General features: G+C 44.7%; 3 protein-coding genes and 1 non-coding gene across 5 annotated transcripts; 3 read left to right on the top strand and 1 right to left on the bottom strand.

Annotated features, from left to right (window-relative positions):
- The first annotated feature begins 58 nt into the window (after positions 1 to 58).
- On the top strand, positions 59 to 8,221 carry LOC108626028 (uncharacterized). 2 transcript variants are annotated; one of them, XM_026814470.1, is made up of 9 exons: positions 59 to 273; positions 4,415 to 4,535; positions 4,653 to 4,818; positions 6,430 to 6,623; positions 6,904 to 7,073; positions 7,187 to 7,369; positions 7,448 to 7,526; positions 7,592 to 7,770; positions 7,845 to 8,221. In XM_026814470.1, the coding sequence occupies exons 1-9, from the start codon at positions 77 to 79 to the stop codon at positions 8,053 to 8,055; spliced, it is 1,500 nt and encodes a 499-aa protein (XP_026670271.1). In that variant the 5' UTR covers positions 59 to 76; the 3' UTR covers positions 8,056 to 8,221. The 2 variants fall into 2 exon arrangements, with proteins under 2 accessions (XP_026670271.1, XP_026670270.1); XM_026814469.1 differs by having other exon boundaries at positions 6,904 to 7,121.
- On the top strand, positions 5,437 to 6,271 carry LOC113464484 (Small ribonucleoprotein particle protein SmE). The gene has a single exon (XM_026814471.1). It carries the CDS (start codon positions 5,532 to 5,534, stop codon positions 5,814 to 5,816), a length of 285 nt encoding a protein of 94 aa, XP_026670272.1. The 5' UTR covers positions 5,437 to 5,531; the 3' UTR covers positions 5,817 to 6,271.
- Positions 8,222 to 9,738: 1,517 nt separating the features above from the next.
- Positions 9,739 to 21,850, bottom strand: LOC108626060 (knirps-related protein). Its single transcript, XM_018026467.2, has 3 exons — positions 21,118 to 21,850; positions 16,734 to 16,811; positions 9,739 to 13,720 (listed from the first exon to the last, which is right to left on the bottom strand). The coding sequence occupies exons 2-3, from the start codon at positions 16,809 to 16,811 to the stop codon at positions 12,533 to 12,535; spliced, it is 1,266 nt and encodes a 421-aa protein (XP_017881956.1). The 5' UTR covers positions 21,118 to 21,850; the 3' UTR covers positions 9,739 to 12,532.
- Positions 21,851 to 24,743: 2,893 nt separating this feature from the next.
- TRNAP-CGG (transfer RNA proline (anticodon CGG)) lies at positions 24,744 to 24,815 on the top strand. Its single transcript has one exon. It is a non-coding gene; the product is annotated as a tRNA-Pro (tRNA).
- Positions 24,816 to 25,070: the final 255 nt, after the last annotated feature.

The raw sequence follows: 25,070 nt of genomic DNA, 5'->3' as shown, positions 1-25,070 counted from the left end.
TTGAACGAGAATTTGGACTTACTAATTAACTTTTGGCTCCTTTCATACACAGCTGCTGATTTCCGATTTAACCGTCATGGGAACCAGAGCCGTGGCCGTGGGGACGGCACCGGGAGCAGCGGGAGTATCTGGCGAGGCAGGTTTAGCTGGTGTACCGAGACTTTTGGAAGACCTGGCACGACTGTCCGAGGACAAAGATACAGCTGACATCGTCTTTCTGCTGGGACGCGACGAGACGCCGGTGTACGCTCATAGAATTATCCTCCAAGCGAGGTCAGTATTTTTGTCTCAACGTCGAATGCGCTTCGAGACACGCTCTGAATTAATCTCGCCTATGGTACATGTCGATATCCGTGTTGCGACGGGAAAAACATTTCACCACGTGAGATCCACAATGAGACAATTTATATTATTTTCTTTTCCTCCCGATATCTTTCACCGTCTCCGGGGACCCGGGAAACTCCGGATGAACGGTGCAAACGGGAGGCAGAAATTTTATTAAGCTCGCGAACGGCGCGACGCATCCTGGGACCGAATTAATTGTTAATCGTAATTTTTATTAAAGCAACTCGCATCTCGTCGATCGATCTACCTTGGATTTCCTTGGAGACTGGGAATGATCCGCAAACAGACGCGAGAAATCACGCGGGGAACGAATACGAAAACACGTACATATCGCGAAAAAAAAAAAACAATGGATCCTGTCGTCTCCCAAAAAACGGAGAATTAACATCGCGACGCAATACGATGGCTTTCATGCATTTCGCAATATAAATGCGAAGACATACGTAGCATAACGAAGCGCTCGAAAATATTTTCGGTTCTCGAAACTCTTGCGAGACACCGTGACTCCTCGGTTTCTCGTCCAATTAAACTTGCTTCTCTCAGTAACTGCGTTACAAAACTTTCCCCTCTGGCTACAGGGAAAGAATGGATCTAACTTTTCACCGAAACCACAAATGGAAATAACTTCGTTAGATTCTAAAAGTCACAGAGACTTTATATGTTACAATTCACCTGTTCCTGTGCTGCATACGCGTCCTCTTTTTGTTTCTTCGTCGGAAGGAGGGGAAAGAGTATCCGACTGGGAGGGTACTCGAAACAATGTTCGATCGAACGAAATTTTATGAAAAATTCTTGGTTCTAGGAAAACCGCCAAGTCATCGAAGTTCCTTTGGGACGAACGCGGTACGAGCAGCGAAGTTCGAGGTGGCGATGAATTTTAATTAAGGGGCTCTGATTGTTACGGCGAAACGAGCCGATCGAACGTTCTAATTAGCTGGATAATAAGAGGAGAAATGCCCTCTCTCGCGAACGATTCACCAGTGGCAGACGTGCATTTCCGACCCTACGGAATCCTAATTGTTGTACGAAGGGTTCGGTTTGATATTAGGCGGAGGGATCTTAACTTCGAGGCAACGGCATTCCATTAGATAGGCTCGATGCTAATTGTAAAGTCAATTATGATGTTCTCTGTGAACCCTTTTGATATCAGGGCGTGGAAGGCAACGTCGGATCTTTTGTCATCGATCCTCCTTCCTTGCTTTTTCTTTGTCAGCGTCGTTCTCCTCTCTCTTTCGTTGGGTAACTCGCTTCGTTGACACTGGTCTCGGAAAATTAAGTTACGCATGCTCGTGACAGGCGTCCGTAGGAGAAACGAATGGACAATACGCGACCGCACTCAAAACTACGCGGTGCTCTCCAGTCCGGTGAAAATCCTGACAAAGAGTCGTGACCCTCATCCCTCCACCCGCTCGAAACCCCCATCCTCTCTTGTAGTCCTTGTCATTTCGAAATGCGACGCAGATGAGAACGATGCTTGACAACCGGGAGAAAAGAAATTGAAAAACAAGCTCAAGCTCCGGTGCCGCTCAATGGTACTTTAACGTAATCCCCATCGTTTCTATTGAACCGCGCGTGGAACTGACCGCTATTAATACGTCAAATAGCACGTTCCCCTTATCTTCGACGCGGAATTTGATTTACTAACGCTAATTTACGCAGAGAGGTACCGATCGTAGAGCGACAGCGTGCGTCGAACTGATTCAGAAGGAAATCTCTGTTTTCCAGGAAATCTGCAAGCAATTACCAGTGGACGCGTAATCAACGAGCCCTAAATTTCAATCAGCGAATTCACCCGTAATTTTAGCTCGCGGGAAGCCTCGATTTCGAAGAAAATGCTCATCGATGAGCAGATGGATTTTCAGTTGGAAAAGGGCCATTCGTTATCGGCACACTTTCTCCAGTAATTATGCATTGGAGCGACAATGCTATACATTTGGATCCGAGAAGTAGCGCCACGATACGATAATGGACCGGGAAAGAAGAACGGATAGGAGGCCTGCCGTTTCATCGGGAACGGGAAACGAGGAGGTGTGACGCGAATTTGACTCCCGTGCACCGGAAGCGGAGGCGGTTTTTGCACGGAGATCGGCGGAGCCGCTATATAATCGCACGCTTGATCGTTAGTAGCAGAGCCCGCGGCGACATTCAACCCTTGCCGCCGTGAAACCAAGCAGTCACGACCCTCGTTTCCCGCTAGGTCCCCTACCCCCGGTGTCCTCTCTTTCCACGTCGAGGCTCGTGAACCTACGCTACCACCATCCCCGCCCCCCTCGTGACACCTCGTCGTCATACCAGACGCGCGCGCGAACGAACGGTGCCCTATTCTTTTCTCGGCGTCACTCGCTGATATTCGGTTTTCTTTGATTCCACTGCGGCGTTCGTCTGTGATTAGGGAAAAGCTTCTCTCCTGGAGCGACTTCGTCCTCATTTTTCACCCCTACTTCGCCTTCTGCCGCTTTCTTCTCTTCTTTCGCATCGTTCCACGTACTACCGCATCGCCACCGAGCGAACACAGCCCCGCGTTGCTACCTTTATTTCCCCTCCTAATATTTTTTCATCCTCGCCAGGTTTCGCACAGTTTCGTACGTTGATACTCCCGTTAGTCGGAATTACTGACCACGTTTTCGGATCGACTAAAAAGCACCGAATGAAAAGCTTTGCGAGCATTTTCGAATTCCCTCTGACACGAATTTCACGTACATAGGTAATCTCGTAACAGTTTGACGGGAACTTGTATGTGGAAGCATTTCACTGTGTAGTACGCGCGAAGTAAATTATTGAAGTCTCCTCGATATTCGAATATTTCCCTCTAATTTACGGAAGTAAATGCTTTGGCCGTCGCTTTGATATTATACCCGCATCAGTTCCGAGCCGCGGGGCGAAAATATAAAGCTAGAAGTTTTTGGTCTGTTAAAAATCGACGCAGGGCTGCATCCACGGCGTACATCTACCTCTGGCTTCTGCACACCACTGTTTTTAATTTTTTTGAGCACCAGTTTTCCTCTGTCGACGCTCGGCATGTTCCGTGGGATCTGCCCTCCCCCCTCACGATTTTTCCAACTTTCGCGCTCTCCTGTCGACGAAGCCGAGCGTTTGTTAACGCGTCGGTTATAATATCAAAGAACCGGCGTGCACGCCTTTTCCATTTGCGCTCGGGCCCTTTGACGGATTTTCTTTTGATTCGATACTGACGTACGCTGGCACCACGCTTTACCCCATTGTAAGAACTCGTACGTATTTATTGCGACCTCTTCGTTTCTGGCACGCGAAACCATTTTCTTTACATTCCACAGCTTAGAAGTATTAGAAATTGTGGTCGTTTTTGTGGTCTTTAGTAGTTTTAAAAGGCTTAAAGATTCGCTTGTATTTCAGTGTCTTGTACCTCCTCTCATCTTTTAATGTTTTAATCTTTTTTCTCATTCATGTTAAATATAAATTTATTCATTTGAGGAAGAGACGTAACTTTAAGTACAATACAGTTTATAGTAGAAGATGTGAATCGTCGGTTCTTAAATAAAAAAAGGAAGTACTGTTCGTTTTTAAAACTCGTCGATATTAAAAACCCTCCATCTGTACGTCTGCTCGCAGCGCGTGCGATGTGAGGGATTGCGGGTGATAGAAAAACCGAGATCGAATGTTCTTCCAATGGGTCATGGGGGATTCCCGCTTTTACCTCGAAGTGTCAGAAAAGATTTGTTCTTCCGAGCTCCGGAACGTAGCTTCGCCGTAGGGAAAAAGGGTTGAGAGGTGACTTTTCGATGGTTGCCATTAATTTTTAGAGGAGCAGGGAACTGAAGCTGGGCTGCGTATGTTACGAATACTCTTGTGGCAACGAAGCTTCCTGACGAAGTCAATTAAGCCCTTTTGTAGCAAGAAACACTGCCAGAAGTAGGAGCGGAGGTGACGAAAGGCGAAGTGGGTGGGTGTTCGTTAGAAGGTTTCACGCACCCAGAGCGTATTTACTCTCGGCACTATTCAAAACCAGTGCTCTTCGCTCGCTGTCATCCGTCTAGCCCATGTACCGTGGCAATTATCGTTCGGAATCGATACGGTTGCTTCGATTTCACAGGTGCAAGAACTTCTCGGGAGCGAAGAGGATCGGGACACCGGGGAACCCGTCGCCAGTGCGTATGCCTCACGCGCATCCGGAGACGTTTCGACAGTTCATTCATTATATTTACACGGGCAAGGTAAATAGCATCTCAGATAGATTCGAACGGAGTTTCAGGGAGAGAACGAAATTCTCGGAAGTTCTGCGGTGACCCTTTAAGCGTGGCCGAGTTTCAGTCCATATAACTTTTCCATAGATCATGCTACAGGACAGCGGTATCTTCGAGATGCTCGGACTCGCGCAGGAACTCGGGCTCGAAGAACTTTGGAGAAGTTGCGAAGAACACGTCTCCGCCACTCTTAGTCCCGGGAACGCGTGTGCTCTTTTGACTGCTGCTCTCGATGCCCAAGAGCGAGTTCTCGGTAAGTTATTTAACGACTTGCTATTAAAAGTTTTCATATCAAACAATCACGATTCTCGGGCCTGCCGAGTTTGAGATAAGAAGAAAAGGGAATGCTTAAAATATTCAGCAAACGCGCGTGCTCTTCAAAATAATAACTATCTACCCCGACGTTTCAACTTTTAAATGTATGTAATTAAGAATTTTAAATCAGTAATCCACACATGATTAAAGGACACGCGTTTCCTCTTATAAATCTCCTTTTATGTAGAATACTTTATTGGGGAATTATACATAATGGCATTGATTGTCAGATAATGAAATTTTCAAATAATTTACATCTTGTATTTATCTTACTGTACAATCTGTTATCGACTGTGGTTACATGAGTGTTTGAAACGCTTGGCGCAGAGGCAGCACATCATAGGGAGTTTTTAGGAAATCATGACTATCCCTAGCAAAAGTTTATATAAGCACGAAAAATATATCAGGCGATTCCTTAAACATTTTAAATAGCCATTTTCTACTTTCTACAAATTCTGATTGTGTAAAAAATTTAAAAAATCCAAGTAAATCGAAATTGAAGAAAATGCTAGAGGAGAACAGGAGGGAACAATTGGCACAACTGTGTGCACGCGACGCTACCAGTGGACGTTACATTTCCCGGCGTCTGGCTATTACAAAGCACGCGTTTTATTAACCGCTGCTTACTAATTTTTGAAAACTGTCATAAAAATGTCGTACAAAGGGCCGCAGAAAGTTCAAAAGGTGATGGTACAGCCCATCAACCTTATATTTCGATACTTACAAAACCGTTCACGTGTGCAAGTTTGGTTGTTCGAGAACATAAACCTAAGAATCGAGGGTCACATCGTCGGATTCGACGAATACATGAATTTGGTGTTGGACGACGCAGAGGAATATCATATGAAGACGAAAAACAGGAAACCGCTTGGACGAATCATGCTGAAGGGCGACAATATAACATTAATACAAAACACGAATCCAGGAGCAAACTAAAACGACCATAACCTCGGAGGATGTTTTAGAACAAACGAAAGCGCATTGTTTATCTTCTACGATCACGTGTCTGGATGGGAAAACATGCCGACAGATGCGATGTAAACAGCATTAAAGAAGAAGGGAATTAAATACAATCCAAACCATTTCCATGTGAAGTATTCAATTTAAACAAATCAAAGACAAACTAATAGATGTCCCATTCAAAGTGCTATGTGCATTGATGGCATTGTTCTTAATTACAAAACACTACTCGTTCTTGTAATGGAAAAGTGTACACATGAAACATCTAAATGTAGAAGTCTGTATTTAATTAATTGGAGACTATGTGATGTATATTGAATAAAAACAAGCCAGTTTTGTACTACAGAGAAGTTTAGATGTAAATGTTACACGATGGAACCATTAATGTAATTGATACGAAGTAAATAAACATTGAATATTTTTTAATCAAAGCTCGTGTTTTGCACTCATTTGTAGGCCCCAGTTGAAATATTGCTAAAAATATTTTGTGATAAGAATACAAAACGTTTAGAATTAAGCAGAGTCACTTAAGAAGATGAATTTCAGTCTTGAAGCGAAATACGTATTATTAAACATTGTTTCGTGTTAGGTGGCAAAGGAGCTTGTTCATCATTCATCGAAAGATGTTTCGCTTTTATTGGGGAGAACGCAGTAGACACAGTGAAGACAACTGCTTTTTGCAACCTACCAAAAGATGCACTGGTGAAGCTTATATCTTCGGACTATCTTGGATTAGAGGAAGAGGATGTCTGGAGGGCAGTGTTAAACTGGGCTAAATATCAGGTTCAGTTGTTTTCTCTTGAAAATTCTATTCCGTTTCCGAGTGACTTCGAATCCGTTTGAAAAAGAGAATTCCAAGAATGCTTAAGATTGTATGAGTCCGTAAATAAAAATTGACAAGGCTCGTACAACCTTAACGCTCTGATCGTGCGTATGTCGTGCAAGGTCGCAGACCTTATGTCGCATACGATTATTACCGGGTCCTTGGGTCCTTAGGTTCTTGGATCGGAATTTAGAATTACGAGTTAAGGGGAACGCTTAACCGTACGGACCACGCTCCTAGGCAGGGGTGACGCAGCCTACTCAACACTGGACAGAGGAGGAGCGCGTGAGGGTTTGCCAACATTTATCCGGGGTGATAAATCATGTCCGGTTGCTGCTAATCGACAGCCAGGTGTTCGCGGAGGAAGTCGAGCCGACCGGTGCTGTGCCAATGGAGCTATCCTTGGAGAGGTACGAATTTTTCAATCCCGATCGATCAAGTGGCTCAAAACCGATAAGGTATGGTTTGCCCGGATGCCTCCCTGCCCTCGAAGCCGTTCGAATTTTGTTTTGCTCTGCTTTAGGTATAGGTACGCGGCTCTACCGAACAAGTACGCGGAAATTTGTCAAGACAAGAGGATGCAGCCGCGGGTGAGCCCGTTTCTTTTCCCTGGATCGCAAATTTTGTCGCGGGACAAAATGGGCTATCAACGTCTTTTAAATCAGTGGTACGGATCACCGAAGCAAAGTTGGCGTTTGGTATATCGGTATGTTGAACGACGAACAATATCCAGCGCGTATTACATTTTCATTTATTAATATTCAATTAACATAACGTGTTTCAGAGCTTCTAGTCACGGTTACTCTGCGACATCGTTTCATCGACACTGCGACGGAGTTTGTCCGACATACGTAATCGCACTGGTAAGTACGTCACTTAACTATACAGAACCAAGTTTCTAAATCAATGGTTTTTCATCATTTTACAGGGAACTCGGGGAGAAATTTGTGGAGGCTTTAGCGACGCACCGTGGGGTAAAACGAATGCCAAAGGACATTATATCTTTTCGGAAAAAGCATTTCTGTTTACTTTAACGAACAACCAAGATGTTCCTCCAACAAAATTTGATATTGTGAAGAAACCTTTCGCGATCTGCTATCATCCAGAGTGAGTGGAATTATGTCAATGGCCAAGAGATATAAAAACGTGAAGATGTAATTAATTGTTTGATACTGTTGTAGTATTGGACCTATTTTTGGAGCAGGAGCTGATCTACTGATTTCTAGCAATTGCAACGTGAATATGGACAGTTATAGCAATCTTCCTCATAGCTATGATGGGGAACGAGCTTCTAACACCGTGCTTATGGGAGATTATCATTTCTCTATAGTAGATTACGAAGTGTTTACACCAAGTCTCCCAGTACTAAATCACGTCAAGTCCTCCCCTTAACAATGTATAAGACTTCATCATTTCACAAGCTTGTATATATATATAATTGCATATTTTCCTTAAGTATAGTAATTTTCATATAATATTGTGAACATAACATCAAATGGAAATTTATAATTAAACGTGAAAAAGAGTATGAAAAATTATAAGGCATATACAATTCAGAATAAAGAATCAATCAAGAATTTTTTTGTACTTTTATATATCAGTACCAAGTTTGCATGCGAACTTTCATCTACTATTTTCCCCACTATTAATTAGTAATTAACTGAAGTAAATCGATAGTGGCTTGCAATTAAAGACTTTGGCTCTCGACAAAATTAAAGTATGCCAAACGCGACGGACCCGTGGCCTGCATAATGAGTGTTTGATATTCTATGGTACGCAGCCCGATCCTCAAGGAACTCGTTAAACCGCACGTTAAATTGCCATGTGAACAAACGGCTTCGAAATCTAATCTGTATTACAGCGACGCGTTCGAAAGTAAACGTGAAATGTGAAAATCTACAGAAAATGCGAACTACAAGCCTGTGTACGCATCCGGCTCTCAAAGATGCCGATGACACGGATGTACATGCTCGATAAGTAAGGTCGTACCGATTCTACTCGTACTTAGTTAAAATTTAGATTTCGTTCTGCCGCCACGTCAATTAACTCCGTGTAACGTTATTCTTTGCACGAAGCATTATTTGGTACTTTCTCTTAATTAAACGGAGTGTTTAAATCCTACCTTTTCCCTCCATATTTCCTGTAGAACGGTGCCGCTGGCAACTGCCTCAAACTTTTCTTCGGGATTCTCGTCTCCGGAATACGTCACACGAAAACACAATCGTAAAACGAAACTGCTTTCTATCTTACACGATACATGCAAAAGATAACTATTAACAAGCACTTTTTATAAACAAAACTAACTGAGACCGTAAGACGCGTACGACAGCTCAAAAGGGCCGAACAGGTCTGGACTACGTTAATCAATGATCTACTTATTAAAATTTCTTAATCCAACTTGAAAAATATATAAATTATAAAATACGAGTAACCGATTATAGAAATTCTGCAATTATTTATGAAGGGCATAAGTAAATAAAAGAATCTTGCTTAATTGTTGAATTGATTAACGTTGTAAGTGGTCCATTTTCCATTTCATATTTCGTTCTACGCCTCTCCCTTTCCGGTTTGGTTATAAAACGCGGGATGCTGTGCTTCGAATTTTTCCTGGTCAGCCGCTAATTTGTTGCAGATACACCTTGTCTCTACAGGTTAGTTGCATAATAACATAGAATACTGACTCTACTTTGCTCGGTTCACGTAATATTTGCGCTTCGCGACGAGATATTGCGAAAATCTTAATTCTGACACCGCGAATCATACGGGCACCCGTTCCTGTTCGATACCAAACACAGCAAAGCCATAAAAATATACGTTGCACCAAGCAATTGGCATTCGATTTTTAATTTTGGTTATTCCTTGCATCAAATTTGCATAAATATGTACTTCGTGTGCATGCTTTTGTTGACAATTCGTAGATTCATTGAATAGTTGTAACGCCATGTAATACTTTCGTTTCTTATTAGGTCCATGATAGAACTTGTAAGAATGTGTCAACGCTATCGTCTGATGCGTAACAGTTTGGGAAGCAGCGTAGGGTAAGTTTCAAAAAAGGAATCGTATATTTTTAACAGGTTATCAACTCTTTTACTAACATTATTGTTTGCAATGTTCTTTGTATAAAAGTTCTGTACAGTAATTTGTTCTAGTTTAATGCGCTCGCTAGTTTAATGTGGCAGTGAATGATGCTGTGACTCTAACGAATCGCTAATTCTAATAATTTAATAATTATTGTAGATTCTCGGGATATCGCTCAAAAGTGGTATTCACTGGTAAACAACGTTCTATCGCGGTAAGGATTCCTGATGACGTCAACGACTTCAACAATTTGGATGTCGGCATCAGTAAAACGGTGAGTTTTTAAAAGAAATTTATACATACAAACATAAGGGCCCTGGTAATCAATGATCTGTATTTTACTTGTGAAGTAGTATATAATAGTTTTGCAACAATAGCTTGAAGTAAAGTGACGATAATTCTATTTGTAATTAACTTTTTCGTTCTGCAATAATTTATATGGTTGTTTAAACTTATTAAGTACAGCATTTAAAGTAATTATGCACTTATCGAAGCGTTTGACAAATTCCGATTCACGTAAAACGTGATTTCTATTTGTAACGCCCGATCATAATTTTTAAATCATTCTGAACGTTGCAATTCGTTAGACGCTATTACCCACTCTCTCTAATACAAGTAAGTGCTTACTGGTCCGGGTCCCGTATAGGCAAATCTTGCCTAACTATGCATGTACGTATTTACACTTTCGTCCCTGCCTTATTTACTAACTGAAACACTTCGCTACGCAATTGGATTTACACCATGCACGGTTATCAATTAAATACAGTACACCTATGATTGCACTTCTTCGAAATGGGTATCGCGATATCAACAATATTATACATTACACGAAATACTGGCCGTTTACTGACTACGCTCAGAATCATAGATAACGAGTATGTAACGAAGCATAAGTGTAGAAAATCTTAAAGAATATCTGTTCGTTGTACGACTGAACATCGCTGCGAGAAACCTACTTAACACGCCATATTTACATACAGACTCGTGTACATATCATGACTATTTTGGCCGAATCTTGGAAATATGTCAATTGTTCGTTGTCTAAAAATTATCACTTTCGTCGAATAACGATCCGTCACGGATTTAAAATTTAAGTACCTTCGAGATATCAGAAGCGAAACAAAGCACGGGTCTCGCGTGTCCTAACAGCAATTCGGTGTTTGACAAGCGCAACCCCAGAGGCTGGAAAAGTGTTTGTTCTATCCCGGGTGGCGTTCACCCGATTAACCGTGTACACATTGGTGAACGCCTGATTTTCATATCAGAGGATTCCTTCGTCGCGAGTGGTAGGTACGGGACAAAAGCAAAGAAGAGGCGGCAGAGCAGCGACGGAGGCGTTTACATTGGCAGGCGTCGAACGCATGTAAGATAAAGCGGTTGGCAACGTTCTACACGTGTATGCCAGTTTGTAACGCACGTTCGGAACACGTGCACCCCGCAGTTTGACGTGTTTATCAACCGATACACCAGCGGTTGCACCGGCGCTGCTCTCCCGCTCTTCTACGAACGCGTCATCGCCGCGCCGGTTTCCCGGCCCTGTTCCTCTCTCTTCCCGTCTTAAAGTGTATCCGCACTATCCGTACCGGTGCCGTACGTCGCTGAGACGTCAGTAGGCAGCGAGATCAGTGCTGGAATCTTTAGAATAGAATACAGGCAAAAGTGTAAAAGTAGGAGGTCTCAGTCTACATCGAAAGCGACTTCAAATCGATGCCGAATCTCTAGAAAGACTCCTTGTTTCGTAGATTCAATCTGTTTCGAGGATTTCAAGTATCCTTCCGTCCAAGATCCAAGGGATTCCTAGCTTGCGATTCTCTCGCGTAAAAATCTTGTAGATCGTTAGTCAATTATTTCAGATAAGCCTAACATCGCTAATAAAAAATGATAATAAGGACAAACGATCAATGATTTTTATACTTATCACGCTATACATACAGTTTACATCATTGTTCCTTACATCATTGGTCCTTGATTATATTTTATTATGCGTTTGTCTCAGAGAATTGTATGAAAGAATTCTCAGAGAAAGTAGAAATAATTGACGAACGCGAATCGGTATTTAGGTTTTCGTTGGATTTCTGCATGAACTTAAAGAACAGAGAGTTCTCTGTTTCGGCATCGATTCGACGTCGCCTACGAGGAGGGACCTGCTGATTCTATAAACTTTTGCTTAGAATTTGTAATAAAATTTATGGCACTGTTTTTATGGCCTTCGGACGCCTGACCGGCGTACGTAGCCGGTTCGGATCTGACAGTGTGGATCCAGCATTACCGTGATTACCACAGGAGTGCGCGTGCTCGTTAATTAAACCGGAGGACTCGTTAAAGTCGATTGGCTTTTGCGCAACCAAGCCGTCGATCGGTGACTCCGCGATTCTTCCCGCGATTACTCGGAATTGAGACGTTAATCCTTCATTCCTTCCAACCGATGCGGGTATTTACGCGCGATTGTTGTCGCGTGCGAATCGCATTTAACTATTCGGCGCGAATGATTTGTCTCGACGCGGTAATTCACGTCGAACGAAGGAGGACGTGATTGAAGGTATTACCCGGATTCTGGGAATCTTGCTCGAACACCCACTGCTTTTCTGATTGAAAAGGGAGCGCGATTGATTACGATATCACGCGTCCCTTTCCCACGCGCCGTACTTGGCAACGTTCGTCTAGCCACTTTCCACGCTCGGAACCAATTAATTCCGTTCTACGCAAACAAACGAGCCGACGATTCACTTCATAGAACCGCGAAGGATCGTAAGACCAACATAGTTGAAAATGCTAACCGATTGTTTCCTGCCTAAGCTTTCGTCGTTAAATCTATAGGCGCTGACTTCCTCTTTAGAGGAGGACTGTCTCTATCGCTTACGCTCTCCATATCTATCTCGTCTTCTGTTTCGTCGCTCGCAGAAGTAACGATCGATTTCATGGACAGATCCATGGGATTGTCCTGAGGCGGTGGACAGCACGCCCCTGGTACCGGACTGGAGGGCGGCGAATCATTTTCAGATCGCGTTTTAACCGATCCTACTGGAGAATCTTCTCCATGTGTCCGTTGGCTCTTCAACACCGCGTCCAGATAGAATCTTTTGTTAAACGTTTCTCCCGTTTTTGCAGTCGGCGAAGAGCTTTGTCTCGACGTCTGCACGTTATTATTGTGCGCGTATTTATCGTTGTTGTTGTTGTTGTTGTTGTTGTTGTTGTTATTATTTCCACAATCGTTCCCGTCGACGGTGATCGTGGTGGTGGTGGTAGTCGTCGTCGCACTCATTGTACTACTCGTCTCTTCGATCATAGGCGAGTGTCGAAGCAGATTCGAAGAGTGGTTGGGCACCAAAGGGTGGGAACTCCCGTGAGACGTCGCGTACAAGTGGTAAGGCGAGAACATGGTCAGGCTCGGCGGTGGTAGAAACGCGGGCGGGATCAGAGACATGCCACCGAGGTGGAAACCGAGCGGTAGACTCATCATCTCCTTGCTCAACGCCGACAACTCGGCCACGGAGGGTTGCAGATGCGAATGCATTGGTCGAAAGCCCGGGTGCCCCGAGAAGGCTGCCCTTCTCTCTGAAATTTCCACGGAACTATCGCTGTTGTGCGACTCTGGCGAGCTGATGCTAGGGGAAGTAGAATTTTTGTAATCGTCCAAACCGAGCAACATCACATCCTCTTTTCGTTGCCCCGGGTGGATACCGATAGGCGGGCTCATAGGTTTCCGTTGTTGCGTCAATGACTGGTTCGGTAGATTCTGCTGGTAGTGTTGCTGCTGCTGTTGCTGCTGTTGCTGCTGCTCTTGCAACAGACAATGAATCTTGAACCAGTTGGACCTGCGCCCGTACCGCGAGCCCGATTTCGACATCCCGACGAGTAAACATTTCCTCAGCCGACAGGCTTTGCAAGCTGTGCGATTCTTTTTATTGATCACGCACTCTCCACCGTTTTTACATTCGGAAATACTGCTCAAGTTGTTATACGACCTCCCGAAGAACGACTGAAACAAAAGAAAGGGAAACATTTTGTTATTGCTAATGAGATAATGACACAGTACGATAATTTTATTCGCGTTAATTACGCCGACAAAAGGAATCAAGCTTCGGCTGAGTATTACAAAGGGACGGCAGAATCTAGAATGCTCTTTAAATGCAAATTCAGAGGTCAAAGATTCGCTGGGAGATTCTGCCGCAACGGCATTGTACACCGTCTCATAATGAGTACGGCAAAGTTGTTAGGCGGTAATAGCGCGCTCTCGTTGTCTCATTCATGTTGTACGGCAGGGAGCCAGCCGGTGTAGGCGCGTGCGGCCTACTGTGCTCGTGCTAATTGCCCAAATGGTGCAATTCCTCGATTCCAACACCGGTGGCTTTCGTGTTGTAGTCACGGAACGGTCCCCCTTTTTTCCGTTGCGCGCGCGGTGAATCTCAGTGAATCATTTCTCGATTGCTAAAATCTCTTCCGTTCTAATCAAACTATTCGTTCTAAAAAAACTATTTCGCACGTACCAGCATCACGGAATTATCTTCATTTTCTCTTTTTTCCTTTTCAGTTTATATTTGTATCATTTTAAGTCTGTCACGCTTCTATTTCCCTTCGCATATTCTTGTGCTCGTTAATAAAGTAATAAGAATAAAGGATAACGTACAAGGCATTGGAGAATGTCTTGCGAAATGCCCGCAATTTGTGACTCCGTTCTTTGTAACAGACATCGACCACACATCGATGCACTTAAATCTGAGCCGAGACACCTACGGTTTCCTGTGCAACCCGATAGGAAATTTCGCCCTTCGCGGTTAATGATCAGCGTTTAAAAAGACACCGGCATGTATACGCGACTACTTTCGCTTTTTCTGTCCGTATACACGCTATATTATTAATCGTTTCTGGTTCGTTTGTTCTGAAAACGAGCTCTTCCTGCGGCCCAGTGGTCCCAATGCGCGCATCGCCGAGACCTACGGCGTTCCACTTGTCTTTTACAATCTATCAGTTGTACATACATGAAAGTATTTATGTACGCGACTGGGTCTTCGACTACATGACATGACGTCGTCGTCGTCGTCGTCGTCGTTGTCATTCTCGTTGTCTAAGGTACGCTCGCGACGCAGAGGGAATACGTACGACGCTTCAGGAGCGATGACACAATCGAGAAAATGCTACCGTTATTACCGTGCCACGTGTTATGCAAACGGGGGCTCTCGTTTGAGACCCGCAAGTACCGACTATAGCACCTTTTCATCCTCGGAAACCTTCCGCCGCATGGATTGTGTGTTACCGTTTCCGTTTCGAAAACCGTCCAATAAATAGACCGGCTAATTACGCCACGGCTCAACTTTCGTGGCAGTACAACAAATGGCGTATCCCTGACTCACGCTGAGGAAAAAAGAAGAAAAGAACCGAGGGACTGTTATAAACGAGGTTGAAATTCGTTCTCAATGGATGGCGATAATGAACCATTGTACTGTTTTCACTGATCGTCCGGCTTTTTTTATTTCTTTTGCGGCTCGACAAAACCGCAAATCGTTGTTTGGTCGTCGTCATAGTAATACAATTAGTGATGAATAGATCGTGGATTTTTATGGATTTATTGAGGCGTAAGAAAATGCACTTGCTCGACCTTATCTCCAAAAATGCTTAAATTCATTACCCATTATATTTCTCTACTGATCGCATTCCTCAAAATATAATTTTACATAAAAAAAGATTTGGTTTCAAAGTTCAGATTCGAACGTTACTCGACGTAAAGTACAATCCGAAACTATGTCATGATCTTCGAGTTTTCACCGTGAACTGTCTCGATCGTGGGACAGATCTAATTGTAAGCGCATGTCGGCAGAGATCGTGGCCACGCGAGCACGTGCACGCGCGTTTCGTCAATTCGCCTGGATCGCGGTGCGGCTCCGAGCTCCGAGGCGGTGTGCTTCCGGCGCTTCGCACTTGTCTGCCACAATTGTTTCCGCCCTAGTTCACGATTACGTCACCACGACATTGTTTCGTTTCGTTATTTTCGTTTTCAGGCCCATCGTAGCATGTCAGCTCTCCCCTCTGTCCCACCTCCGCTGTTCCCCCGACTGGCATCGTTCGCTTTTACGCTCGACTCAGAGTACCTACTTACAATTAGTTTGCAACAACGACCGCGTGTCGTGCAAAAGAAATGTATGCGCTTCATCGTCGTCTACTTACGTCTCATCACAGATTTCAGGAATTTATCACTATTCGATCAATTTCTTTGATTACTTAACATTTTTCTCGTGCCAACTTCAATGTCAAACTACGTTATGCGGACTTTGGCTGACGAAACGAGATGATCAATCGAACGAGGGTTTTACTTTGGTACCTCTATTAATATTGTATAAAATTTCAAGCAATTTTCAATACTCTTGAGCTTAAATACTAATGAGCTCAATACGCTTAACTGATTCGCTTTTAAGTTCGAAGGTCTAATGGTAGACCAGTTTGACTAATCGTCATTCTAAGGTAGGCGATTAAATCTCCGCGCGAATCATCGTGTGATTCATTTTAAGCAGGAGAAATCGATCCGATCGAACCTCGAAAGTTCGCCCTTTGACGATAGAAATTCGGCTCTCCTTACACAGGCGATCGGTCATCGGTTCGCCAAACATGGTCTGCGTCGCTTTCGGGGGGACCCGGTTGACACGCATGCCTAGTCAAACGTTTAACCTCGGCCACGAAGCGGCTCGTGAAAGCGATCAGCGTTTCTCAGCTTTGCGAAACTACGGAAAGGACTAACGGTGTGCAGAAACAGAAAAAAAAACCAGATGGAAAACTTTTGCGTTCTTTGCACCCAGTTGGCATTTTATAATTTCCTCATGACCTGTGCGTTCGAGGCAACCGAGAGAAACCATCGGACATTGAAATTTATCGTCTCCGAATTACGAGGCCTTTCAATTATCGACGCAAATAACATAAGTCTATCAATTTTGACGATTATCTGACCATCGAATTCCCAGGAAACCTGTTCGTATCTTGAAAATGATTCAGTGTAGACTCACCTTGCAGCCTTCGCAGGTGAACGCGCCAAAATGGAAGCCTGCTGCAGGCTCTCCGCACACCTTGCACTGTTGATTCATCTGCAATAGAAAGATAACGACCGTGTTTGAATTCGTCCCGAGAAAAAGATTCGAAGGAATACATCTATCGACTCGGCGAGTGCAACGCGCCTGGCCAGGACTCGTTGCAACTCTTACGATTACGGGCTTCCGTTACGGTAAATGACGAAACCGTCCGTTGCTTCGGGGGGGAAACAAAATCGATGTCGCCAGCCGAGTAACTCGCTCGCGTATATTTCAAACGTTCGACGAAATCACAATGCGAACCTTATCGCGCGTCCACGACTGATCGCACCGATTGAGAAAGAGAAGAAGTCTGGTTACGCAACTCGCCGGTTAGCGCGGTACGCGCGAATCGCTGGATCGTGGCAAAGCGGTGCGTGTTACGTTCAACGAGCGGAAAACCCTCCGGTGCACTTGTTTCATCCATCCGTCTCACTCTCTCCCCGTTCAGCGATTCTTCATTTCTGTCCGGCCGATTCTTTTCGCCTTCTTTGGCCGCTCGTCCAGAAAACGGATTGCGGCCACGCGGTCTCGTTTTCACACCTCGCCGCTTCCTTATTCACCCGCTCCGCTGTCTCTCCGTTCCGCGCTCGTAAAATCGTAAGACTTTTGCATAACGATATCTCAGGTAATACCGCGTTGGAAATTCGTCTACCGTGTCGTGATCGAGTTTTCGTAAAAAGTGACTCCGCGTCGCGATTCTCTTTTTCTTCGCTCGTCTTTTTTTTTTACGACCGCGTCTGCATAGTGAATTACAATGAAGGTTGGAGAAGGGAATATAGGACGAATAGTAGTGACCCACATACGTAGCCCGAGGGCAACTCGCGCCGTGTCACCTGCGGCGACTTTCATACATGACAGACTGTCGCTAAATGGGAAAGTAAATCTCAGCTAATGGAAGAGACATCGATTGTTTGATCAACGGAGTCTCTCTTTCCTGACCTACACCCCACAGTCGTTGACACTACTCATTCCCGGGCTCGCACGATGCCTCGACGTGCCTACGCGTCCGTTTTAATTCCGCGTCCGATTCTGTTCTGTTTGGCCACAAACCCGCGGTTTTCTCCTTCCGCGACTTTCTTGAGTTCACGCGTATGTCACGGTATTTAATACATCTGTTATCGGGCGAATTGGCCGGCCGACGAAACACGTTCAGGTGAAACGATCGTTTTCTACTTCGAAAACGGAGAGCGAGTTAAAAATAGAGAGAGACACCTGATCTGTTCACAAGATTGTGCTAACAGTATTGCTACAGAGCATTTTCGAATCGTGCGGAAAAACTGGCGTATCCGCGTGAGGCAATCGTCGCGGTTTGCTTGTTGGACCTCGACGATTGTCCTCGCGAAATCGAACGCTGCGACGGAGTAACGGACGGAGCTCGAGAGAGAAAGATATGAGCGGTTAATTGAATTTAAATGACGGTGTATTCTCGTTAAATATAGCCTCCAGGTCTGGTTGATATTTCAAGACGGGATGCGTCGCTCGTTGCCTATATTGGGCTCGGCACAGGGATTGTTCTGCGCTATTAATTACCGATAGATGCCGGCCTCTCGAGAATCGATCGGCTCGCGAAGTCCCGGGTTAGACACTTGACAGTGCACGCGGCCAAGGTATCGCAACCCGGACTGATTGCAGGTGTGCATCCGGCGAGCCATTCGGGGAGGTTCCCTGCATACTCGAGCGTTTCACGTCGAATGCGAGTTGCAACGTTTAAATCGTATTGTTACGCTCCCGCGTGTCGCAACGGATATACAGTTTTACACGGCGATACCCGTGACTCGTGGTCTTAATAGAATATACGCGACGGCGAAAAGAATGATAGATGGTACGACGTTCTTCTAACAAATGACTTTTAATTACGGCCTCTCCGTCGGCACAATAAAACTGCTGATTAATTAAGCCCGGTCTAACGTTTGCGCCGATATAGGATTCTGTTTAGAAGTTACTTAGCGAAATTACCGCCGCGCCACCGCGAGTCGTTAATGGTCGTACAATGCTCGTTCGAGGGATAATTATTTTCGAGTAAACGCGAGGACGGCTCAGAGATTGATAACGGGAAGCGTCCTTCGTCGTTCGCAGGAACGAGTGAATCACAAAAGAGAGAAAGTTCTGTTATAATGAGAAGCCTATCGAGAGGAATTCGAATGAGTAGAGGCCGTCGAGAGACGCTCCTCTTCGGTATGTTTTCATACGATCTCACCTTCGCGGACGGTAATGATCGTCGTCAAGATCATCGTCGATCGCCAGGAGGCGAGATCGAAGCAATTGTTGTTGCGCTACTCGATCGTAGCCTAGCCGTGAGAATCGTAACGAGTGTTCGCGCGGCTCGTAACTTTCAGCGCAATCGTCTCCCCCGCCAGTTCGCTCGATCATCGTCTCGATTCTACGTAAAGACGTGGAACGGGAAGGTTCGACTGGCACCGTGGCGCGTTCGTACGATTCAAAGGGATCAATCGAAGTTCCTGCGCTGCCGCGCCGGTGATTGTCCTCCTTTCTAGAGTTGACCTTCTCGATAAAAACACCTACCGCGCTGCTCTTCCGCTCGGTACCTTCCTCCGACACATGCACGCGCCGAAGCGACGGACGGTGGATTTTGCTAAAAGCGACCAGTCACCATCCGCGTCCAGCATTAATTAAACGGTGACACCGTCCGGTCGGAGGCGAGGTTTCGTGGATTCTTTCTTCATTTACATGCCGCGTGAAAGTCTGCCGCGCGATTTGTTTTAGCGGAACTATTTTAAATGACCGACGTCTCGTTACTTTCGTCGCGGCACGTCTCCTGACTCCGGCACGACAATAGAATTTTCCTCTATCCACGAGCGAGAGACTGCGGAACTCGGTTTAGTTCCGTTTTCCAGACTTTTTAGCGTGGATGCTTTACGACCTGTACTCCCCCTCCCCCGAGACGCCCGAGTCGGTTACCCTCTTTTACTCTCCTTATGTTTGTCGACTTTCAAGCTAGGGATTACGAAAAAAATTACGGTTTTTTTTACCTCTGGACTAGTGACCGTTACTTCACTTTTTATTAGCGGAAGACTGCTTCTCGGGCTCGTCTTTACTCGAGAACTAAAGAAAAGCTGGAGCTGACCAAAAGCGGTTCGACCTCGGACAGGTCAGTTTTTTACTGCTTGCAACTCCCAGCCGTAATTATCAGGGACAAATCGTACTAAAAAGCCGCTATATTTTACGTTTTTTTACCAAAGATTCTTGCTTATCCCAAACATTTTGGAATGTCGCTTGAAGAGGTCGAGCCTACGTAAATATAGAGGGTATCCGCGAAAGGATGGGCGCAGCGAGTTTCGTAAGTTTTTTTACGATTACGAGCCTCTTCCGTGTCTTCCGATCTCATCTTCGCGGCGCGGCGCGATCCAGTTTGCGGAGAGCTGCTTCCGGTGTTTCGAAACGAAACAGCGCGGCGGCGTTCCGGAACGCGTGCGCCGCAACGACCGGCCTTCGCGCGATGCAACCGTGGACCGTTTGTTTCCGATGCTATTATTCTATCGCTGTTCGATAGCCAGTTCGTTCTGATTCCTATCTAACTATCGCGCAATGCGCTCCGTGTACCGTATGCTATTGTGCCCGACCGTCAAATATATGCTCGGACAGGAACGTAATGCGACGCAATGCACGTAACGTGCAGTCCTCGTTCTCTTTCCAACCACTGTATCTAGCTCTAAATCTCTAGCACGATTTCGCCTGGCCATATAATACGGGCTCGTTAGCAGGATATTTACAAATGACACATCTAGAAATTATGCCTCTCGTTGAAACCCCTGTTTCATTACCCGCCGTGATTCACAGTGGGAATATTCTGCTCCGATATCGTTAAAATCGAAGCAGATACGATCTCGCGTTGCGGAACATCTAGTGAATCAAATAATTAGCCTAATCACGACGCCCGAAGGCCTTCGGAGTGCCGCGGCGACCTTATCGCCGCGCGCCGGTGAATTCTCGTGTCGGACGTACGTCGGTATCGTCGAAATCTTGTCGAACCGTGACGATTTTCGTTTTGTGTCACGATCAGAGACAAAGAAATCGGTCGTCGTCGGCGGCACGCGTTCCAAATTGCGAAACGCGATCGTCCTTCGGTTCTTCTCCTCGACTCGTAGATGTCATAATGCTGGTTGATCAGTTTCCACTTAAACGCGAGAACGGACGACTTCGCGGAACAATACAGAAACTAGTTCGAGGTAAATAAACGTGTTATGTGTGGGATTCGTTTTTTTATTGACACTCGGTGACAGTTGCGACTTGTAAACTACCAACTGCCTAATTTGGGAACGTTTCGAATATTCGATTGTTCGTATTTCGCGAATCAACATACCTTAGAACGTCGGGACGATTAATGCTGCGCGAAGTTCATCAAAGGGTGATCGATGAATGCTCCGCTCCTTGTGTCACAGCAACCAACACTTTATCACCATGATAGTTGCGAACAGATCCGACACTGTCAATCACTCGGAGGGAATCGTCGAAACGTCACGTGTCGGGAATCCCGTGTTGATCGAAGCCGAAAATTCAGTCGATACCTGGTGCACTGACAAACTCACTGAGTCCTCTTGTGAACAACATCAGGCGTAAATAGAGATTGATGTTAACGGTCCACGATTCTTGATCGGTAATTAGTCCACTCCGAGGTGTCACTTGAATTTTCTTCGAGAATCCTCGTAACGAAAACAAGATCACTGTTCTGTCCGATCGCACTCGCCCGAGTGTCTGTTTCTACTCGAGCGTCTAAAGGACACGCCGCGTAATTATTCCTCGGTTCGATCGTATAACGGTGGAGGTGTCGAGCGAACAACAGGAAAAAGAGTTAAGAAGATGAAGAAGATTCTTGACGCGGCGATGACCGTTAGGTGAATGACTTTGGAAGGCGAGGGTGTCCACGTCGATTGTTGAATCAGCCCCCACCTCCAATTATTTTCTGCGGTCCCACTTCGGCCGTGCCGATCGGTCGGTTCGCTCGCTCGCCCGCTAGTCTCGAGAGCTCGCGCGCTCTCGTAAGTATACTTCGAATGGGCCTTATGGGCACACTGTGCGCCGGATCAGCGGAGAAGCATGCAGGATCCATCCGGGGCACAGGTGGGCTACGGGTCCTCTCTCGGTCTCCTTGGGTGGGGAGTTCTTACCGGACGACCGGAGGGATCCACCGAGCCCGCGAGGTGGGAGCACAAGGGAGGGGCCTTACTGTTCTATCCCTCTCTTCGCCTCCCTACCTCCTCCTTTACCTGGACACCTCCTACCCTCTCGAGGTGAGATCTGCTGGACTCGAGATATGTAAGCGCGCGGTGAAGCTGACGAGATCGATAACGATCTTGCGGTCCCGAGCACTTTTTCCACTCCCTCCTCTTTCACCGGCTTAGCCTCGACCACACCAGAAGCTCTTGGTGGGGCAGTATTGTTCTCGTTGGGACTCTGCTTTACTTGCATCTCGTTTCTTCCATTCTTATGTACTTACGCAGACGTACAATGATTCGTCCATTTCACAAAAAATACACTTAAGGTCAATCATTTAGTCTCGTGATGTTTCAATTGCTCTTTAGGAATTTTTTACGAGGCTATATAAATGTAAAAATTTTCTTTTGGACTCCGGTTACCCAGAAACTAATACATTTATAATAACAATTTTATGGCAAGATATTCCCTTAGCTGAAATCGGCTAGCGATTTTAAGGACAATTGTTCTTAACCATTCTTGTGAAATAATTGTATGAATTTTCATTAATTAAATGTTTATGGGCGCAAAGTGTTTTAAGCCATTAAATTGAAAAGTCATTTTATCGAAAGGTCATTTTGGTCATTACATATGTTGTATATGATTAACGTAATGTGCATTTTAGTACTCGAGACTATGATTTCGAAAAGTTGTATCTTCTTTCATTAATTACCGTAGGTCAGTCTTTGGGCAGCGAAGCGATTAGACGAGCGCTTCTTATCAATATAACAATTGAGAACGATCACGTGTTTTTTATTCATAGTTACAATTTTTCTTGTCAACAATGTAACAATGGTAATGGCAGCGAACTGAGTTCGAGCAGTTTGCAAAACACTCGTAAAACTGCTTTTTATGATAGAAATGCAATCGGTATTGCAAGGGTAAAGCGTGCACGTTCCCCTTTTGTCCAAGGTCGTTCAGGCTAGTCCATCCTAAAGTCCTACCTACGTTCCCAGTAAAATTGAGGGTTTCCAAGATAACGACTAAACTCGACAAAGACTTACCACTAGCCGTGGGCCAAATATTGAGGAATGGTTGGTATTGTTTTGTGTGCGGAAAGAGGAAAATATCCTGAAATAATGATGATGGTCAAGGAATCGGTTAAATCGGTCTCCTAGGTAGTTTAAGGTTCCAATTAAAATGGAATATGTACACAGAAGGGTAGCAAAGAAATTCTAGAAACCGTTGTAAAATATATTCGGAAAACTGCGTTTCTCGGCGTCTATTTTTACGACAGGCTTTCCACTAATCTTTATGGTCGCGAACTGTCGCCTGGTCGGTAAAAAGTGACCCGTAGTGCTTAAAAAAATGGCCTACAATCCGACCGAAGAATGATTTAAAAATCACTACAGCTGACCGTCCTTTTTTCATTTTTTTTAGCGTTTTTCCGCGTCCTCGGGGAATTTCGGTAGTTTCTCTTTTATGCTAAGACATCTTTGTCTCAACAGCTGTTTTCACCTTGAACAGGAAACGGTTGTTGCCACGAACGAAGATTTTAGTTTCGTGAAAATTCGATCTATCGTCATTGCGTTTTTTAAGCCGCTTAGCTGCGATTAATTAATCTCTCAGCATTTGGCATCAATAATAATAGATATCAACGATCAATGATATTTTCTTTTTTATAAAACAATGACAACGACAGATTAAGCTCAAAATTTTACGCGTTGTTTTGTATAAAAAGTTGAATATAAAAATTTGTTTGTAAAAAAAAACATGTGAAATTTTAACCTCCACGAGTTACTACGTCACGTAATGACGTATCAACGGTGACGGGTAATTATGCACTTTTTGACCTTTCCGCAACATAGTTGCGAGAGATTGAAACGGGGGATTATCTTACTGACGAAGCGATCGCGAGGACGAGACACGCAACGCTAATCACGAATGCAACGTTTGTATCATAGGTGCCGCCACGTGCACCAACTCCGAGAAATTCGTCTCCCCGGTCCCCATTCAAACGAGCTAATTAACACTTTTTCCTTTATCCGCTACGCTGGACTTCGACGTACGATTGTGTTCATTCCCAGGGTAGCGGAGAATTCTCGGCGCCCCGGCAAAAACGCGAGATCCTACGCGAGCTACGTCCACGGACGATCAATTAGGGAAACGAGTCGACGGAATGCGTAGCGATTATTCTTTGCCGCCACAGAATGTCAATTCCGCGTTTAGAAATTCTCTCATCGACAAATTATTATACGATGATTCTTCGTTATTGGAAAGAAATTTATCTGACGATCTAATCGTTTGTTTTATATGTATGAGACTGCAGAAATAGGATCCATAATCGTGTCGTAAATTATTATATTATACAGGGTGCTCCAGAAAAAGTGTTAGAGCCGAAGAGAGGTGATTCTGTAACTGTTTCTGAACAACAACTTCCTTTGCCAAAATGCATAGTGAGGCACTGTTTTTGAATTATGAACGAAAAACACTGACCAATAAGAGCGCGCGTATGGCCCGCGCTATGCCACGGCCGAGCATCACGTTTCGAGCCAACCAACCCGTGGCTGGGCGCGGGCCCTACGCGTATTCTCATAGGTCAGTGTTTTTCGTTAATAATTCAAAAACCATGGCTCACTTTGTATTTTACTAAAAGAAATTGTTGTTCAGACACACCTCCAGAATCACCTCTTTTCGGCACTAACACTTTTTCTGGGACACCTTGTATATTGCAATAGAGATTGTTATAAATATTGATGGACAATTTTTATTTGATTAAGAACGAAGCTCGCAACCGGCTCGTTGGTCTAGGGGTATGATTCTCGCTTCGGGTGCGAGAGGTCCCGGGTTCAAATCCCGGACGAGCCCGCGGAAACACTCTACTTTTGCAATTATAAAATCTGATACAGTGATAATTATACTATATTGAAGTTCGTTCAACATTTTGTTCACATTGAGACAATATGAAACGATAAGATTGAGATAAAACATTTACTTAGACCAAGTTTTTAAGAAGACTACTCCGTCTGTGATTTTCACTTTTGTACCCGTCTGATTCGAGCGTATATTAATCTGGACAATGCTTTCCCATGGTTTTCCATTTAATTTCTTCACAAATTAATG

This window comes from Ceratina calcarata, unplaced genomic scaffold (genome assembly GCF_001652005.2).
Source record: "Ceratina calcarata isolate Rehan_Ccalc_2016 unplaced genomic scaffold, ASM165200v1 scaffold39.2, whole genome shotgun sequence".
In the NCBI taxonomy this organism is placed as follows: domain Eukaryota; kingdom Metazoa; phylum Arthropoda; class Insecta; order Hymenoptera; family Apidae; genus Ceratina; species Ceratina calcarata.
This window is presented reverse-complemented; position numbering and strand designations above follow the sequence as displayed.

Coding starts and splice junctions, on each gene's coding strand:
- LOC108626028 (XM_026814469.1), top strand. CDS start 77: ATGGGAACCAGAGCCGTGGCCGTGGGGACGGCACCGGGAGCAGCGGGA. Junction 4,819..6,429: donor TGCCCAAGAGCGAGTTCTCG/GTAAGTTATTTA, acceptor GTTTCGTGTTAG/GTGGCAAAGGAGCTTGTTCA. Junction 7,370..7,447: donor AGTTGGCGTTTGGTATATCG/GTATGTTGAACG, acceptor AACGTGTTTCAG/AGCTTCTAGTCACGGTTACT.
- LOC113464484 (XM_026814471.1), top strand. CDS start 5,532: ATGTCGTACAAAGGGCCGCAGAAAGTTCAAAAGGTGATGGTACAGCCC.
- LOC108626060 (XM_018026467.2), bottom strand. CDS start 16,811: ATGAATCAACAGTGCAAGGTGTGCGGAGAGCCTGCAGCAGGCTTCCAT. Junction 13,721..16,733: donor TCACCTGCGAAGGCTGCAAG/GTGAGTCTACAC, acceptor CTTTTGTTTCAG/TCGTTCTTCGGGAGGTCGTA.